The 17242-nt window shown below is 55.3% G+C and overlaps 11 protein-coding genes across 11 annotated transcripts; 3 read left to right on the top strand and 8 right to left on the bottom strand.

The window, feature by feature from the left end:
- Nucleotides 1–551: 551 nt before the first annotated feature.
- Nucleotides 552–971, top strand: BAUCODRAFT_147829 (uncharacterized protein; the record flags this gene model as incomplete). The annotated part of the gene is made up of 1 exon (XM_007678186.1): nucleotides 552–971. One exon carries the CDS (start codon nucleotides 552–554, stop codon nucleotides 969–971), a length of 420 nt encoding a protein of 139 aa, XP_007676376.1.
- A 271-nt stretch (nucleotides 972–1242) lies between these two features.
- On the bottom strand, nucleotides 1243–2213 carry BAUCODRAFT_466051 (uncharacterized protein). Its single transcript, XM_007678185.1, has one exon. The coding sequence runs from the start codon at nucleotides 2159–2161 to the stop codon at nucleotides 1514–1516; it is 648 nt and encodes a 215-aa protein (XP_007676375.1). The 5' UTR covers nucleotides 2162–2213; the 3' UTR covers nucleotides 1243–1513.
- Nucleotides 2214–2910: 697 nt separating this feature from the next.
- On the bottom strand, nucleotides 2911–4271 carry BAUCODRAFT_70134 (uncharacterized protein; the record flags this gene model as incomplete). The annotated part of the gene is made up of 2 exons (XM_007678097.1): nucleotides 2911–3884; nucleotides 3941–4271. 2 exons carry the CDS (start codon nucleotides 4269–4271, stop codon nucleotides 2911–2913), a joined length of 1305 nt encoding a protein of 434 aa, XP_007676287.1.
- A 517-nt stretch (nucleotides 4272–4788) lies between these two features.
- Nucleotides 4789–5570, bottom strand: BAUCODRAFT_465867 (uncharacterized protein). The gene has a single exon (XM_007678184.1). It carries the CDS (start codon nucleotides 5372–5374, stop codon nucleotides 5087–5089), a length of 288 nt encoding a protein of 95 aa, XP_007676374.1. The 5' UTR covers nucleotides 5375–5570; the 3' UTR covers nucleotides 4789–5086.
- On the bottom strand, nucleotides 5571–6781 carry BAUCODRAFT_465327 (uncharacterized protein). The gene has a single exon (XM_007678183.1). The coding sequence runs from the start codon at nucleotides 6619–6621 to the stop codon at nucleotides 5767–5769; it is 855 nt and encodes a 284-aa protein (XP_007676373.1). The 5' UTR covers nucleotides 6622–6781; the 3' UTR covers nucleotides 5571–5766.
- Nucleotides 6782–8237, bottom strand: BAUCODRAFT_465326 (uncharacterized protein). The gene is made up of 2 exons (XM_007678182.1): nucleotides 8176–8237; nucleotides 6782–8121 (listed from the first exon to the last, which is right to left on the bottom strand). The coding sequence occupies exon 2, from the start codon at nucleotides 7995–7997 to the stop codon at nucleotides 6942–6944; it is 1056 nt and encodes a 351-aa protein (XP_007676372.1). The 5' UTR covers nucleotides 7998–8121; nucleotides 8176–8237; the 3' UTR covers nucleotides 6782–6941.
- On the bottom strand, nucleotides 8185–9431 carry BAUCODRAFT_465426 (uncharacterized protein). Its single transcript, XM_007678181.1, has one exon. It carries the CDS (start codon nucleotides 9216–9218, stop codon nucleotides 8424–8426), a length of 795 nt encoding a protein of 264 aa, XP_007676371.1. The 5' UTR covers nucleotides 9219–9431; the 3' UTR covers nucleotides 8185–8423.
- Nucleotides 9432–10267: 836 nt separating this feature from the next.
- Nucleotides 10268–10888, bottom strand: BAUCODRAFT_33517 (uncharacterized protein). Its single transcript, XM_007677833.1, has one exon. It carries the CDS (start codon nucleotides 10789–10791, stop codon nucleotides 10495–10497), a length of 297 nt encoding a protein of 98 aa, XP_007676023.1. The 5' UTR covers nucleotides 10792–10888; the 3' UTR covers nucleotides 10268–10494.
- Nucleotides 10889–11336: 448 nt separating this feature from the next.
- On the top strand, nucleotides 11337–13457 carry BAUCODRAFT_70469 (uncharacterized protein; the record flags this gene model as incomplete). Its single annotated transcript, XM_007678127.1, has 2 exons — nucleotides 11337–11726; nucleotides 12048–13457. 2 exons carry the CDS (start codon nucleotides 11337–11339, stop codon nucleotides 13455–13457), a joined length of 1800 nt encoding a protein of 599 aa, XP_007676317.1.
- A 422-nt stretch (nucleotides 13458–13879) lies between these two features.
- BAUCODRAFT_465430 (uncharacterized protein) lies at nucleotides 13880–15337 on the top strand. Its single transcript, XM_007678180.1, has one exon. The coding sequence runs from the start codon at nucleotides 14249–14251 to the stop codon at nucleotides 15164–15166; it is 918 nt and encodes a 305-aa protein (XP_007676370.1). The 5' UTR covers nucleotides 13880–14248; the 3' UTR covers nucleotides 15167–15337.
- Nucleotides 15338–17147, bottom strand: BAUCODRAFT_465319 (uncharacterized protein). The gene is made up of 2 exons (XM_007678179.1): nucleotides 16407–17147; nucleotides 15338–16352 (listed from the first exon to the last, which is right to left on the bottom strand). The coding sequence occupies exons 1-2, from the start codon at nucleotides 16880–16882 to the stop codon at nucleotides 15509–15511; spliced, it is 1320 nt and encodes a 439-aa protein (XP_007676369.1). The 5' UTR covers nucleotides 16883–17147; the 3' UTR covers nucleotides 15338–15508.
- Nucleotides 17148–17242: the final 95 nt, after the last annotated feature.

The raw sequence follows: 17242 nt of genomic DNA, 5'->3' as shown, positions 1-17242 counted from the left end.
TTGCCGGGACACATCACCAACATACTTACGCCCTGCGTGCCACGCATTCTCGACATTCCATCAGAGGCAGCAAAAGTATTGGGTAACGGACACGTCGATGCCGGGTCTCAAGACCCGAAGGTTCCGGCCACCAAGCCGACTCACTCAAGCTTCAAGATAATTTGGTCATGACATAGACCATTGCACATCGAGACGGAGCAATGCTGTACCGTGTTCAAAAACTTCTCGCGGCATGGATGGGACTTCTTTGTACGTGCGAGAAGTCGAACCTTCAGTCCGTGGCGCTCGTGAAGCCGGGTCTTGGCATCTATCTCCGGGACTCCAGAAAGCGAATCCGCGAGACGGCGCAATGTCGCCTGAAGGCCATTAGGCTCGTCAACTTCAGCATCGCTTGTGGGGTCAGGTATATAAGCATGCCGTGTTCGGACTGCAAGGCTTCATATGTCACTACAGTCTCGCAAACGTCCATTAAAAAAAACCGTCATCGCCACCTCCCATCAAACCACCAGAAACCCTCTAGAACAGTCATCCACCACAACCCGAATGAAACTATGCCCGTCCGCATGTCCATCCTTATCCGCAGACTCCCCCACCTCACCCCGGAAGAATTCCACACCTACTGGTCCACCAGCCACGCCCCCCTCTTCCTCTCCATCCCCATCGTCCAGCGCAACTTGACAAAATACTCTCAATATCACCTCGACTCCGCCCTTGCCTCTCAGCTCCGCCAATCCGGCCTTCCGATCGCGGAGTACGACGGCTTCGCGGAGTTTTGGGCGGAGAGTTATGAGGATGTTTTGGCCGTGTTTCAGGACGAAGAGTATTCGAGGGTTGTGGTGCCGGATGAGGTGAAGTTCTTGGACCGCGAGAAGGCGGTTATGATGGTTGGGTGGGAGGAGGGGAAGTTTGAGCGCGAGGTGGTTGGAAAGGGTGGAGACATTTTCGTGGAGGCGGCGAAGGCGGAGGCTTGAGCGAGAATGGAGGAACGGGGGAGCCCTCGCGGATGATACGCCGTACGGGTCGAAGTGCGTAGCATTGTATGACCGCCGCATCGGATTGTTCATCCGCTTATGTCAAATTGTCATAGTCTCGAGAGCGTGGTGTTAACGTGATCGGGCTCCCGTTCTACAATAGTGCCATTCCTGGTCACTCTCTCGCTTCAATGTCATGAGTTAAGTGGTCGGTGGCGGTCGAACTACTTGCGTTCTGGTTGACGTGTATGGGGTCCGCGTTTGCCTCGCACTGTGCCGCGATCATGAAAGGAAGCCCAAATCATATTCGGCGAACGCAAGTGTGACCGTCCACGACTACAACCAGTCCACGGCTCAACCCTCGCCTCATCGGAATCAATCGGCGAGCTCACGCACCTAAAGCAGTTCTGGTCTTTCGCGCCATGCACGGAAAGAGAAGGCCGGTAGAGCGGCGTACACTTCGATTTCCTAAGTGTACGCAGTCGAAGTGGCACCGCTGAGATCGCATCTCCTCCGCTTGGCACCTTCCACACGCAGAATAATCACCGCCCAGCTCCAGCAGCCCTCTGCGCGCCCGCATTCCTACTAAACCTCCTCGCCCCTGCACCAGCACCCACCGCCCCAGCACCAGGCGGCGGCCGTCTCCTCCTCCTCCCTCCCGCCCCTGCACCTTCACCCTGCTGCCCACCCTCCGCCTTCCTCCGCTCCCTCCGCTCCCTATCCCTCCTCTCCCTCTCCTCCCTCTCCGCCTCCACAGCATCAAACACAAACGCGTCCACCACCACCCTGTCCCCGAAATCCTTCACCCCCATCCCACCCACATACACCTTCTCAAACGACTTCCTCCGCATCGCCACCGCAGACCTCGCCGTCCCGCTCGAGCCGGTGGATGCTAACCCGCGAGACCGGATCATGGTGGCGTAGTTGTTCAGGAGGTTTGTGGCTGTTACCGCGGCTGTGGGGAGGGTGGCGGCGGTTTGAGGGTTGTAGTGGTAGGTGCTTGTTTGCCATTCGCGGGCGCCGGTTATGGTTTTCCAGGGGGCTATTATTGAGGAAGGTGGTTTGAAGAGGCCGGCGGGGAACGGGGTGGCGGGTATGGTGGTGGAGGAGGCGTGGCGGCGGGTTTGCTGGAGTTGGCGGGAGAGATGGGTGAAGGTGCCGCGGGGGATTGGGAGTGCTGATGATGCCATGATGGGGTGGCTTGTGGTATGGTGTGCCAGTGGTAGGTAGAATGGCAGTGGTGATTGAAGCTTTGCATTTGCGGGCTCACCTCCGCGTTATTGGATGCCTTGATGCCTTGATGCCTGATACTGCTCCTGCCTCACTTGGCCAAGCGCCATCGACCTGCGCTCTTTCCCAAGCGCACGATATCTCTCATCGTCTCACGATGTTACGCCGTGCCGTAGCGTCGTGACAGGCTGCAGGCGCGCATGTCGCTCTCGCCGGGTTGATACAAGGCTGGATCGTGGCACGACTGCGCAATGACGACAATGCCATCGACACGACCTCACACAAGGCAGATATTCCGCCGGATTTGGCGTGCAGGTAGGAGAGTATTTGACTTTCAGCCCTACTAAGAACTCCTCGTTACGAAGAGATAAGCCTCATGACGAAGCACATCCCCGTCGTAGCCGTACTCTGCGCCGTTGCAAAGCTTACAAGAGGTGAGATCCTCAATTTCTATCAAGGCAGAGCCAACGATGTAATCGGACTTCATGTGGGCATATACTTCCGAACCCTACAGAGCAGCAGGCCTAAAACCACAAGCCTAATTCCTCAGCTAGTGGCTCGTCAGAAGGGAGTGAACGACATGATATACACTATGGGCAACATCCTACAAGACGTTAAAGGCTGAACTGAGGCTCCACTACCCGGAAAGCGCCGCATCCGGAAATGGAAAGCGTGCGGACGCTGCTGTGACGGTAGCACTTGCCCTGTCCTACAGTTTTGAAGCCGTCACCTCCTTCTTCGGACCGATATAGCCGAATAAGTACCCAGCGATCTTCCGCATTTGGATCTCCTCACTGCCTTCTGTAATTCGATAGCGTCGATGGTGTCGCCATATATGCTCGAACTGTTTATGTCTCGAGTAGCCAACACCGCCGTGAACCTGGATCGCTCGGTCGGCCGCCTCCGTGCAAAGTCGGTTGGCCCAGTAATTGCACATGCTGACTTTGTCTCCGAGCTTGTGCTCGACTTCGATATGAGGCATCTTGTCCATCGCGGCGGCGGTAGAGCGGATGAGTAGACGTAGCATCTCACATTGAGTCGCAAGTTCCACAAGCGGGAACTGAATCGCTTGGTTGGAGGCCAATGGCTTGCCGAATGGCCGGCGCTTCTTCGCGTACTCGACGCTTTGGTTGACACAGTAGACTGCCGCGCCAAGAGAGGAAGCCGCTTGTCGGATGCGATTTTCATGCACGAAGGCTTGTGCGACCGCTAGGCCGCCGTCAACGGGTCCGAGGATGCAGGATGCTGGTGCGTGGACGTTCTTCAGCGAGACGGTGGCATGATCGGTAGGCATGTTGAGAGTCCACTCGTATGATTCGACGTTAATGCCGGGTGTTTGGCGCGGTACGATGAAGCAGGTTATACCGTGCGCCTGGCCGTCTTTGCCGGAGGTACGGGCGAAAATGAAGCAGTGCGTGGCTTTATGCATGCCGCTTTGCCACATCTTGCCGCCGTTGATGATGTAGCTGCCGTCGGGTTGCATCTCAGCGCGAGTATCCATGAAGGTGGCGTCGCTGCCGTGACCAGGTTCGGTGAGACCGAAAGTAATGCGGATGTTCTTGTTGTCTAAACGGCCACGGATGAGTTCCTGCTTTTGTTGTTCATTGCCAAAGTGCTGCACCATGACGACGTCCGGGAAGTTGCCGACGACGGAATGCTCGTTCTGCAGGTCATTAAACAGTCCTATAGATAAGCTTTAGCGGTGCTCCCATCAGCCCGAAGCGCTGCGCGCTTCATACCTAAACCTTTGCTCGCCAAATGTTCGCGTATCACAGCCATCCACAGGTTCGAACCTCGTCCCGACTCCGTGTTTTGACCTCCATATTCTCTTGGTAAGCTAAAGCGCCAGAAACCTGCCTTGTCAGCTATCCGTGTACACTCTCCTAGCAAAGCCTCCCAATCTTCCCGTGGTCGTCCGTCACGGTCCCAGTCAGTTCTGGCGTGTTCACGACGGTGGTCGAAGAACCTATTGTTGTCATCTCGATCCTGTAATGGTTGGATTTCACGTTCAATGAAGGAGTCAAGCTCGGCTAGGTAGTCCTGGAGCGCTTGTGGCACTTCGAAGTTCATGGTCGACGCCATGATGCGATACTGACTGACAAGAGAAGAGAGTGGACAGCTTGATGAGATTGACCTACCGCTTTGGAACAGAGCTACCTCGATGCTGAAGTTGTTGTCAGTGACAGTCGAGACCTCGGGAGACGAGAGAGGTGAGGTGGTAAGAAGTGGGGAAGCCGAAGCATCGAAGCATGCGCACTGAGAGCTACAGTGGGTACACTCCAGCAACATCCGCTTACACGTAGTATGACTTTGGTTTCTGCATGCACGTGCTCTGAATCTGTACAACACCGGCTGCGGTCATGTAGACCAAAGTGGTGTTGTGGTCTTCGAAGAATGGCAAGGAGAAGGCTGGTCGGGCGACTCGGCACGCGCCTTCTCGCCGCATCGGCAAGCGTCCTGTCACGCGCTTGATCAATCCGGCCATCGATCCTCAACCTCGAGTTACAGGATTTCGGGAATGGCCAGAGGACAAATGACACAGCCTCCAGACTGTCCCGCTGCCTTGCTGGACGACGGACGCATGCTTGCGCTCCACTTGGGTCGCACTGCCAGCCCGCTGTACCGCGCATGGTGAGTAACGGCTGTATCAGCTTAAACAGCGGATAGCGTGGGCTCACCCATGCATCACTCATGTCGATGCGAACACCAAGATCGAGTTGGCGAAACTTCGCACTGTTGAATAAGCCCTTGAGGAGTGTAGCGCCCGCGTGGAGTTCGACATCGCCAATCACGATATCTTCCAGCACTTCCCTTTGGTCGCCTATCTGCCGGCAGAACGAGCGGAAGGCGGTCGGGCTCTCGAAGTCGAATCGATATTTGGTGTATTAATTAGCTGCTGACTCTTGGTATGTTTGACGATTGACTCGCATGATAGCCGCCGTAAATACCGTCAGTTTGAGCGGCTTGTTGCGCATCAGCTCGCCCTCGGATGGTGGTTCACGATGGCACTCGAGCCCTTTCCTCTGTTGCTGGCGTATCTTGATCGAAGTACCATCGACCAGTGCCACGCATTGGATGCAAATCATTGGTTCAGCAGGCAGATCGTTAAATCGGAAGTGGCTCTCCTCTCTCGTGTCAGTACACGGGGAGCTGACGAACTGATTGACGACCATCTTGGGCGTTGTGACGACGGTTGAACCAAGGCCTTCCGCACTGGCAGGAGCATACACCCGGTTTGTTAGCTTAAGTACTGGTCAGTATAATAGATTACAGCTTGGCTGTGTTCTTGTTTCTGGCAACGTGGTCCTGCATACGAGGACTATCAATGACGGCAGAACCTGAGACAAACTGGAGAGGACCTTCATTCAGGAGTATACTGAAGCTGTTGCCTAGACTAACGAGTCCGGGTATGTGGATGGGAGCTTGTGAACCCAACACCGCCCGAAGTCTTGGCAGATAATCCACGTGAACGCAAAGGCAAAATGCCGACTCCTTGCTTACGACGTAGTCCGCTCTTGCATCTTCGCCGCTGACAGTCCATAAACAGCTGTCGTGTCCGTGGAGGCTACGACGCTGTGAGCTTGGCCGTACCGTCGGAATCAGATGGGCTAAGCTCAGCCCGCGCTCTCGCCAGCCTTCGCTCAATTCGCCTTTTCACCTTCTCTTCCCACTGCAAGAGTTCCGCCCACGTCTCCTTCGTGAGCAGTTTGAGATCCGCGGGACTGATTGCCGCCGTGACGCTGAAGTGTAAGGCGTCCCAGTATCTCTGTTGCTCTGTCGTACGGCAAATGCATGGCCACGGAATCTTTGCGCCGCAACTGCAACCCGGTGTTTGAGCCTTCATAAGCAACGGCCTGATAAGGCCGAACAGCCTTCCCTTTGCGTATGGTTTGTAGCAAACACCTCTGGGGAAACAAAGCTTCAGGAAACGTAGCTTTGGGAAGCCCACGAAAGCGTCGAAAAGGCTGGTTTCTGCGTACTGATTGCAGTCTCTGATTTCAAAACTCTCTAGGAACGTTGAGTTTGCTCTCACTTGGCTGCGGAAATGAACGAAGGCGGTCTTTTTTTTGAATATGAAGTGGTTCTCCGCATACAAGATGGCCGTTGCCTCGAGGTTGCATTGCCAACTCAATCTTAGGACGGCGGTACCGTTGGACTCATGAAGTGCTGGCTTTCGCATTTGCTTGCCATTCATTCGAAGGGTTTTCGCTTCTAGCCAATATGGTGGTTGCCCTTTCTTTGCTCGGCGTCTTCGGCGGATCTCGATTGAATTGTCCGCCACCAAGGCCAGACGGTAAATGGAGTTTCTCAGTTCTGGTGGCAAGTCGGTGAAGCGGAAATGGCTGGCTGCTGTTGTGTTGCTGCTCGGAGAACCGAGAGCCTTGTCAACGGCCTGCTTTGGCGCTATGATGATGGTCATCTTCGCGTCTGGCGCACTACCAGATCCTGCATGCAACTGTCAGTTACTGTTCCGTTGATGGCTCAGCTAGCGTTGACCATCACCTTGTTGCACCATGGTGCGTGGAATTGCTCCAGGACAGAGGTGTTGCAATGTCAAAGCTTTGAAGAAGTGAAAGCACGCTGACATCGGAAGAATGAGCTGCTGCCTAGAGGCTACAGGAGATGAGCACGTGAGCAAACGGCAGATCCCGCTGCTCCCGTGCCTGCCGTACTTGACCACACCCTCACTTCATTCCTACCCTCAGTCCCCCACCTCGCATGATGCTCGAGATATGATTTTCATATTATCATCGCCGTGGGGTCATTCCTCCAGCACTCCCGTAACCGCTCCTTGAGCCTCACGCCCTCCGACCGCTTAGTCCACAGGAGGGTGTCCGAACTTCCGATCAGCTCGTCCGTCTCAAAGATGTATGGTCTATTGCTAAGATTGATTTCTATAGCATTGAACCTCTTCTGACGGTAGTACCAGATGCATGCCTGATGCTTCACGTTGCTCCCACATGGGCATTGCACCTTCGATGTGCCATAGACCAATGACTTGATTGCCTTCCAGAGCATGGTGCTGGCGTAAGGCTTTCGACAAAAATAGCGTCCTGTAGGACGCATAAGCACGAGTTCGAGCCTGCGTAGAGTCACTGTCGTCTGCAGAGGCTGCAGTAATGTCCTGTACGTGTGTACGGGATTAATACTCTCAATCGTGATGTCTTGTAGAAATTTGGCGTTGTCTCTAATCTCGACCGCAAACTTCGCAAAGCAGTAAGGATTGCCGAAGGTGAAACAGTTCGCACCGTATAGTTCCGGCGCAGCCTCCGCAAGAACATTTCGGCTCACACGGAGGAGAGTCACACTGTGTTGTGCGCCATAGGCTGGACATCTAGTTGAGCTGGTGGCGAGGCGGCTGGACTGCCGGAGAGGATCTGCGCGAGAGGTACTGGTGTACGGGCTCGTTGCCTCAGTCTTGGTAATAATGGTTGCTTCGGCGCAGCTACGTGGCGGTGGTGGAGCATAAAGCTTTGCGTGCTGGGCGTCCGTGACCCATCGCTTGAACTTGTTTTTGACGAAGGGGCTGTCTTTGAAGTGCATCATGATCTTAATATGGCCTTCTGCAGTAAAGGCAATCCTGTAGACATTGCGTCGTAGCTCGGGCGGCAGCTTCTCAAACGGGAAGATATTTCTGCCGTAGGTTGCAGACTGCTCAAATCGTGGGGATGGCGCCAGGCTAACCAACTCAGAGCCCAGCTTCACGTAGTCGACTGGCGCATCCTCGGTTTTGGCTTGACTAAGAGCCTTCAGGACGGCGGCGGTAAGGTCTTTGCCGATGATAGCTAGATCCATCGCGTAGATTGCTCGTCTTTCACAGAACACCAGTAGGCGACGAAGTCGTGCTGTCAGTGATCCGGAGCTGTCTAGTCAAGATGTCTGCCGTATCTCAGAGAACGGATTGAGCAGGTCGGAGCATGTACAAAGGTTAATGTTGTGACAAACCGTCAACGTGTCGGAAAGTTACATACATATAGTGAGCCAAGGCAGTGAAGAGTCGATAGTGATACTGGGAAGTGATTGTAAGTACTTAACTTTTGTTCTCAAGTTAGCCCAAGTGACCTAGTTGGGCATCTGAGCCTCGACTTGCTCGCAGCCTCAGTGCAGCCCCATCCCTAGCGTCCCAACCGTACTTCCTTCCAACCGGAGACTGACGTATGCTGAAAAGGTGTCGTTAGAGATCCTTGCACCTTGCATTCCTTCTGGTAAGCTTGCTAGCCCTCACAATCCATCTTCAAGTGGCTTCAGAATCTTCCGCTCGATAAGACACTTCTCCAAGCGTCGCTTAAGCCAGGCCGGCAGCTCCTCGACCGTCACTTCCGGCTCCTTTCCAGTCAGCGCAGTGTACACATCCATGCGATGGTAGTTGCGGACAACAAAGTGGATCGTGTCGAACAGGCGCCGACGCTGTTCCGGCGCGTGGCCAGCCTTGACGTATGTTACAAGACCTTTCTGACGCTCTTGAAACGAGCTTTCGGCACTCCTCCAATAGTCCGCAACAACGTAAAGGCACAAGCGCTCTAGCCGCTCGAGGTTTGCGAACGAGTTCGTAGCAGTGGCCAGAGTGAGGTAGTTCAAGGTTGCTGGAGCTATGTCCCGGAGGTGCTTTTTGCCCGGGCCGATTGAGGCAATGAAGTCGACCATGCTTAAGAGACCTTCGCTAGCGAACCGGTTCGCGCCGTAAAGCACCGGAAGCGTGTCCTTGTAGATGGTGGAACTTGTGCGGAGGATACTCGCGCCATGACTGCCAAACGAGAAGGTTCGCGTCCGCCGATTCTTCTGCCAATTAAATGCGACAGGTGCGGTCTCTGACTTTTTCTTGCCACGACGTGTACTCGCTGGATCGCCTTTCGGCACCGTTCTGCGCCTGACTGTAATCTGGGTGTCGCACTGGAGTAGGTTGAAATAGATCTTGTTTTTGAGCTCTGCCGGCAGCTTCTCGAATGGAAAGATGGAAGACCCCTGCTGAGCAAGGTCCGCGGTCTTCTTGGGCACCATGCTCGCTGGCTTGGTCATGGTTTGTGGATGAAAAAGTGCAACGGGAGAGATTCATCGGCCAGCTTCTATATATGTGGGAAAGCTAAGGAGCACGTATTAGTCTGCAAGAGAGCGCGCAATGAGGCAGGAGCGACCGCAGAAGTGAAGTCCACATGAGAGATCCTAGGCGCCGCGCGGGCTCATGAGGCCAGGAAACGCTAAAGCGAAGTGCATGTGAGTGCTATACGAGCATCGCGCTGGGTCATAAGGCCGGCAATCGCCGCAATGAAGGCCAGGTGAAATATGATTAGCACTACGCTGGGTCATAAGGCCACTATAGATGCTGTAATCAGAGCAGGCCGACAGATTCTCAGTTTCTGCGTCCATTGTAGCTTACCACAATCGGCTGGCATGCGACTGGCATAGCGGCTACCTGATGGGAGACTGCAAGATATGTCTCAATGCTCACACGTCGAGAAGATAGAGCATGCACACCCGGCAGCACTGACATACCAGCATAATATGGAGGCTGCAGACAGAGACGGCAGGAGATACTGATCGTCTAATAAGCATTGACTCCGCGGTTGAAACAGTAACCAGCCGCTTCCTCCATCCCGCCCCAACTCCACGGCCCGGTGTAGCGAATGCGGACATCCGGGGAACGTTTCCCTCAACAATACTCATCCGAGTAAGCGCAAGGACGGCGGCATGGTCAGCGCTGGCGAAGTCCGAGGAATGTGAAGTCTATGCGGAGCGGAGGTGATTGCGGGGAAGGGGGCATTTTCATCCACATTTAGCAGCAGGCAGGCCGGCCCGGTTGTCTTTGAGCATGCTTTGCAACGCTATGCACGTGCGTTCTGCGTCCTCCGCAATGGTTGAGTTGTTCCGAGAGATAAGGCTTGCGGAGATTCAGCGCTTTTGATGAGGCTGGAGTCCAAAGCGCGGCTCCTGTTGCGGACGTGCTTGGCGGGGCGTGGTGGAGGTGCGTCTATGGATTGGTAGAGCGGGATGTTGCTGCAGGAAGGCGGTTGCTGCCCGCCTACAGATTGCGTGTCTGCATGGCCTAGAAGCTGTCTGTTGCGAGCTATCAAGATGTTACACCACTCAACTTTTTCGACTGCAGCTATACAACAACGTCTACAGAGTTACTGTTTCTGTTGCACCACTAAATCGAGCCAGGGCACTTCAGAGTTCAAGCCACAGCGTGCCACCCTCTCCCGACCAACGGCCCGGAACTCAGCGTCCCGCCAAAACAGAGGTGAGGCTCGTGCCTGTCGCCGGAGTCATCCACGCCCGAATGCAGTTCGTCTGAAGTCTACGCAGGGATATTGTATACTGAGCTCAGCACACATAATCCGTACCTCCAGCACCCCCAGCGCGTCCTCGACCACAACTCCGACGACAGTCCTCTACGCGGAACAACATCCCAGTTTTCATCGATAAGTACACCGGCACCGACACGCCAATAGCCGTTCAGGGTCGGCCTTTGGACGGAGTTACCCTGCAGCCTCTGTCGGCTTGCGGCTAGAAGCGCACTCGCGAAGCAGAAAGTGGTGGCACAACTGCTGCTGATTTCTAACGTGAGCCAGCGCAAGTGACCACCGTCACGCATCACACTCTGCGCTTTGCGCGTTCATCACGTTCCACCGCATCTACCCTAATAGGCATCAGATGTCATACGCGACCCAGGCAGCATGTCCACCTTCGAATCTCTTCCTCAACCCGTCAACCGATACTAGCAACTCATCAACTTCCACGACTGGATCCTCTTCGCCCACCACTCCGCCGTCTGACTTCGAAGAGGCTGTCGGCAACATACATACCGCGGGCAAGTGCTCGTGTGTTGAGCCGGATGATTCTCAGCTTGGCCGCTTCCGCAGACGACAATCTCAACACACACTGCTTGGCATGAAGCCGGCCGTGAGCAGTATGGCGTCCAACGGCGTCACGACTGGCGCTGCAGATAAGCAAGCCGACACCAACCATCAGCGACGTACGAGCGATGAGAAGAGGGTGGAAGAGCTTCGCAACACCTTGGATCGGACGTTGAGTCCGCTGCCAAATGGAGAGGCCAAGGCGCAAGTTGTGGGCCAAGCAGTTGCCACGGCGAAGACTATTCCCGTGCCACAGGTGCGAACAGGCTCGCTGGCCGCGGCGATGCACGGCACGTTGCCGGAAGTGACGGGCGTGAGCATTGCGATGAACGACACACCCACCACCACTGCGCCGAGCAGTCCGAGGATGAAAGGCGACTATTTTCCGGTTGAGGAAGGCAAGCCTCTCACTCTCGGCCCGCCCAGAAGGCAGAACTCCGGCACAAACACGCCACGAGTAAGGCCTACAACGCTGGATATTCCAGGCTTGACGAAGAGCAAGGTGTCGCCAGACGGACGGATAGCGCAGCGAGATGTTGGCGCAAAGCTGGTCATCGTGATGGTGGGTCTACCGGCTAGAGGCAAGAGCTATATCACGAAGAAGCTTGCGCGATACCTCAACTGGCTACAGCACGACACCAAGATCTTCAACGTGGGCGAGAGGCGACGCCATGTCGCCGGAGGACCGCTTTCGCTAGAGAAGACCAAGAGCCAGCAAGCACGTGAGCAGCGCATACAGACGACTCAAGTGCCTGGCGTAATCGGCCACACTCTCGCACATCCGCCAAAGCAAGCAACGCAAGACCCTCCCAATGTCGCGCAGATCATCCTGAATGACACGACCAAGCTTGAGGCGCCAGTAACGCCACCACAAACTGCCGTATCTCTACATCCGCCACCCAATCAGATCAATGGCCACACAAACCACGATAGACAAGACAGCGAGCGCAACATCAACATGCCAGATATGGGCGAGCCGAAGTCTCCAGGCCAGGAAAAGGCTGTGCCCAACGTACCTAAGGAGCCGGAAGACGAGGCGATGGAGCAGAATAGCAGCTTCTTCGACCCAGACAACACGAAGGCGTCGCAGATCCGGGAACAGGTTGCCCGCGAAACGTTGGACGAGCTGCTCGACTACATCCTTAACAAGGGCGGCAGTGTCGGTATTTTCGATGCCACTAACAGCACGCTTGACCGGAGAAAGATGGTGATGGACCGGATTCGGGAGCGGGCAGGACCGGACCTGAACGTCTTATTCCTGGAATCGCGTTGCGTGGACGAGAACCTGCTGGAAGCGAATATGCGGCTGAAGCTGAACGGTCCGGACTACCGCGATATGGACCCGGTGGTTGCACTGGAAGACTTCAAGAAGCGTATCAAGGTGTACGAGAAGGCATACGTACCACTTGGCGACTACGAGGAGAAGAATCATATGCCGTACATTCAGATGATTGATGTTGGCCGCAAGATCATATCACACCAAATCAAGGGCTTCCTGATGGCACAGGCGAACTACTATCTTCTCAATTTCAACCTCGCACCGCGGCAAATCTGGATCACACGGCACGGTCTGAGCCACGACAACATCTCCGGTAAGATTGGCGGAGACAGCGACTTGGCACCCGAAGGCGTGCAGTATGCCAAGAGTCTGGCCAAGTTTATGGACGAGAAGCGGCACGAGTGGGATATGAAGCAGATCGAAGATATGAGAAAGACGCACTTCCCGCCTCAACCCGGTGACGCGACGCCACCGAACCCTTACTACCGCCCACAATCTCCCACAGCGGAACGACCGCGACCCAACGCCAACACTTCAGCTCCTAACGGCACGTCTACCACAAGCTCCGCCACCGATCTCTCAGCTCTCGACGAAGACTACACCCCCAAAGCCTTCTGCGTCTGGACCAGCATGCTCAAACGCAGCATCTCAACCGCGCAATTCTTCAACGACGAAGAGTACGACACGAAGCAGATGCGCATGCTGGACGAACTGAACGCGGGTGTCATGGAAGGCCTGACGTACTCGTGCATCAGCACCCAGCACCCGACCGAATACGCCGCGCGGAAAAGGGATAAACTGCATTACCGCTACCCCGGGCCGGGTGGGGAGGGGTACCTCGATATCATCAACCGTCTCCGTCCGGTCATTGTCGAGCTGGAGCGTATGACCGATCATGTCCTGCTGGTCGGCCACCGCAGCGTCGCACGCGTTTTGCTTGCGTACTTTCGAGGCCTCAAGCGGGAGGAGGTGGCCGATCTGGACGTACCGATTGGCATGTTGTATTGTCTCGAGCCGAAACCGTATGGCGTCGATTTCAAGGCGTATCGGTGGCATAAGGAGAAGGAGTGGTTCTATGAGGTTCCGAACTTCGAGCTGAAGAGGGCGGAGGATGACATGCTTTAGGATTGCGAGTCTCCTGGCTGTCCTCCGCTAGGCGGAATGGAGGTGAGTTGCGATGATGAGTGCGAGAATGGGTGTGCGGAGATTAGGAGGAGTGCTAGTGCGCCGGATGTTGTGGTTAGGGTCAGGGAGGAGAGGTTGGGGAGGAGGAGGAGTGGGTTGAGGGTGAGGTTTGTGGTTGGGAGGGGGAGTCAGGGAGGCAGTAATGAGGGTGGGGAGGCGCCGGAGTGATTGACCTACCTGGTATTAATAGGCATGGCGGCAGAGGGGTGTTTGGCTGTATCATGAGCGGGTCTTCTCGGCGGCGAGGCGTTACGGCGTTGCCATGAGCGTTCGTTTCCGCCAGAAATCTCCGAGCGGGTGGATCTTTCCTCTGGGGTTGCTTGGGACTGGGCATAATGACGAGGCGTCTGCGAAGCGAGGCATCAAGCGATGACTACATCACACCGCAACTTCAGGCGTCGAAGCATATGACCTTGGATTTAGGGATAACCGGCATCTTGCCTTTGTATCTCAAGTGTAGAGGATAGATGGCGTGCGTGAGGAGAATTACCGATCGTTAATGGGTCATTCAAAACACATTCGCGACGTCTCACCAACGACCGCCTCAGTTATTTTCACGGCTTGGTTGAAGTCAGAGTAGCTTCGCGACAGACGAACTGGGAAGGAGCGCGTCAGGCGGTCTGTGCGTTGGGCAACTTCAGTCATTTGTCCCCAACTTCATTGCGCAATGGTCAACCTGTAACACTTCTGCCGATCCGAGTTGTATAGCAAGCAGACTCAAAGCAATTTCGATGGCTGGAGACGGTCGTTGGCCCAATGGTGCGAAAGCCGCCATCGCCTTTACCATAGACAACATGGCGGAGGCTGCAGACTTGAACCGTGGCCTCTGGCCCGCAGACCAGCCCGTAGGCTCGCACTACTCCGTCACCGAAGTCTTGCCCAAGTTCCTAGCCATGCTGAAGAAGTATGACGTTCACGCAACATACTTCATCGAGTCATGGAATCTGTCCCATTACCCCACCGCCGTACGTCAGGTTGCTGAAGCTGGCCACGAGATCGCATGGCATGCTTGGCAACATGAAGCGTGGAACCAGCTTGACCAGGCTGCTGAAAAAGCAAACTTTGAGCGCAGCTTTGGAGCGGAAGGATTGCGAGGCTTCACCGCAGCGGGAGGTGAGGGTGAGGGAGTCGTTGATCGCTATCGAGGCTTCAGACCACCGGGAGGCATCATCCACGGCGACCGCACGCTCAATCTATGTAAAAATTATGGCTTAGACTACATCAGTCCTGCTGCAGAGGACGCCGCTCTAGTATCACTACAGGGGGGCAAAGATCACATCGTGGTTCTGCCGTTCAGGTGGAGTACAGTAGACGCATATTACTACATGGACGCCTTCTCCGGTCTCCGGAAGATGAAGGGCCAGCTCCCAGCCGAACCGCAGAGCTCAAAAACTCTGGTGGAAAGGTATAAAGCTGAGATCGACAATGCCATTGAGACCGGAGGCTACGTATCGACGCTGTTCCATCCATTCTTGACGAACACGGCTGAACGATTAGAAGCTATGGACACGGTAACGCAGTATATGGTACGCAAACGGGACGAAGGCGTCATCTGGCTGGCGAGGTGTTGCGACGTTGCAAACTTCATTTCCAAACACCCGGATACCGTCGGCGGCGATCCAAAGTGGGATACATCTTCGTGGCGCTGATTCGATTCCTCGAGAAGCAGCTGCACAATTCCTGATACTTGGTGGCTTGTTCTGAAAATTTGACATTGGAAAGCTACGTTGAAGTGACGCTAAAGGACTTCCGAAACGATCGGTACAAAGCTTCGCGGTCTTGCTCATCAGCTTGTCAGAAGATGCCTTTGAGTGGCGAGCCAGAGAAAGTAAACGCTGCTCATCTTTTCATCGTTTGTCACAGCGCAGACGTAGAATGTCCGGAGGCGGCGACGCTGAAGTCGGTGGCAACCAGCTCGTCGTCGTAGAGGAACCGGCCTGATTCATGGTCATCGTTGTTCGTGAGATCGTCAAAGCAGCCCCGCGAGCGGTTCAAGAAGGGGAAATGCACAGCGGTATCACGGAGAGTACTACATTCGTACACCCGTAACCCGAGGGATAGTAGCCCGACCTCGTTAAGACGAGCACCGGCCCGCTGATATTGCATATGCCGAACTGGTTCGCGGATCCGGCGACGCATGTGAGTTGGTTATTGGCGATCGAACAGACGGCCGGAACCTCACCACCCGCAGCCGAGGCGTCAATCGTCCGGAACTCGACGTACCCGAAGGCCAGGCCTGCTGGCTCGGTGAGGGTGTCGCCATTATATTCCGACAAGACCGTGCCGGTCAGAGTGTATACGCTTTGAGGAGTGATGGAGCCGCTGGCGCTGGCGAGGTCGGCATTCTGATTGACGAAGGGTGCGGAATAGAGGTACTCGCCGTTGTAAGCGCCTCCTATAACCTGCACGGCAAAGGTGGGCGCGGCGCTTGCGCATGTGGCGGTGACAGTGGCCTGAGCAGTCGTGGTAGTCTGAAGGACGGTCTGAGTGACAACGGAAGTTGCGGTTACGGAGGCAGTGGTTGTGGTTGTGGCCGTAACGGTCGTGCTGATCGTCGTGTCGATAACTGCGGTGCTGGTGACCGAGCTGACAAGAGTAGTCGTGTCGCTTGGGACTGTGACGGAAGTCGATGAGATATCGTTTATTTGCGTCGTTGTGGTGGTTGTATGTAACAATGTGGTCAATGGTGTCACCACAGGGCCAAGGTAGCAGTTACAGGCCGTGCTGGCCAGATTAAGAAGCACGCTGCTAAGCGCCGCAGGCGCCCCGGGGAACGCTTGGCCGATGTTGCTTGCGGTGGCACGGGCTTCGAGTGTTCGCTTGTAGATCCCGGTGCTGTTTCCCTCGATTAGCTCACGGAAGATACCCATCTTTCGCTGCGAAGCTCACATTGTTTGTGTGGTCGTTGTAGTTCCCGAACTGACGGTGGTGGTGGTGTCTACTGTCGTTACAGTAGCCGAAGTGAGATCCGTTTCCGTTGTTAATATCGTATCGACACTCGTCGCTGTGCTCGTGACGGTAGTCGTGACGGTCGTTGTGGCGGTGCTCTCACCCGAGGTGACAGTGACGGTCGTGCTGCCACTGAGTGTCGTAGAAGCCCTTACAACGGTGGTGCTGGAGATTGTTGAGGTTGCCGGCGCCGTTCGGCTTAGAATTTGCGAGCAGATGGAGTGGGCGGGTGTAGGAAAGAGAGAAAGGACCGCGTCGACAAGCTGGACCGCGGCTGCTGTGCACGTGCTAGCAGCACTGCGCTGCTCCAGCTTTCCAAGTGGGGATGCGTTAGCGAACGAGACGGTCATCAAAGACAGGAGCAGGGTGATGAGCAACATTGTGAGAGTGGTAAGTGAAGACCGGACAATGAACATGGACTGTCTTGGAAGCGAGGACCGAAAGAGACATTATAAAAGTGCGTGTAGTCACTCCTCCCACTGGGCTATGGTATACCGCTCCGAGACCCTTCTGCGGACCATAGCGTCTACTATGTGCAAGCGAGCTTCAGGTCGTACAATAGTCGTGTGCAATATGAGTCCCGACGGCGTGCGTAGACTGATCGGGCTCCCTCTCCAGCCAGCCACAACAACCAGGGGTCGGCCAGTGAAGCGTTATGAATGTGATTTCCCCGCTATCGGGTAGGCCTGGCCTGGCGTATATGGGTCTCCTATCCCGCGCGCCGTGTAGTTTGCCGAGGCCGTAGTACTCGTCAACTTGCCGCTGTGGCACGCTCA

This window comes from Baudoinia panamericana (assembly GCF_000338955.1).
Source record: "Baudoinia panamericana UAMH 10762 unplaced genomic scaffold BAUCOscaffold_6, whole genome shotgun sequence".
Classification (NCBI taxonomy): Eukaryota; Fungi; Ascomycota; class Dothideomycetes; order Mycosphaerellales; family Teratosphaeriaceae; genus Baudoinia; species Baudoinia panamericana.
Note: the sequence above shows the minus strand (reverse complement) of the source record. Positions and strands in the feature narration are given on the sequence as shown.

Bases quoted from the DNA above. Each gene is read 5' to 3' on its own strand.
- BAUCODRAFT_465867 (XM_007678184.1), bottom strand. From the start codon at position 5,374: ATGGTCGTCAATCAGTTCGTCAGCTCCCCGTGTACTGACACGAGAGAG.
- BAUCODRAFT_465326 (XM_007678182.1), bottom strand. From the start codon at position 7,997: ATGGATCTAGCTATCATCGGCAAAGACCTTACCGCCGCCGTCCTGAAG.
- BAUCODRAFT_465319 (XM_007678179.1), bottom strand. From the start codon at position 16,882: ATGTTCATTGTCCGGTCTTCACTTACCACTCTCACAATGTTGCTCATC. The intron at 16,353-16,406 runs GTGAGCTTCGCA...CGAGGGAAACAG, and splicing joins ACAACGACCACACAAACAAT to CACCGGGATCTACAAGCGAA.
- BAUCODRAFT_465426 (XM_007678181.1), bottom strand. From the start codon at position 9,218: ATGACCAAGCCAGCGAGCATGGTGCCCAAGAAGACCGCGGACCTTGCT.
- BAUCODRAFT_465327 (XM_007678183.1), bottom strand. From the start codon at position 6,621: ATGACCATCATCATAGCGCCAAAGCAGGCCGTTGACAAGGCTCTCGGT.
- BAUCODRAFT_466051 (XM_007678185.1), bottom strand. From the start codon at position 2,161: ATGGCATCATCAGCACTCCCAATCCCCCGCGGCACCTTCACCCATCTC.
- BAUCODRAFT_33517 (XM_007677833.1), bottom strand. From the start codon at position 10,791: ATGCGTGACGGTGGTCACTTGCGCTGGCTCACGTTAGAAATCAGCAGC.
- BAUCODRAFT_465430 (XM_007678180.1), top strand. From the start codon at position 14,249: ATGGCTGGAGACGGTCGTTGGCCCAATGGTGCGAAAGCCGCCATCGCC.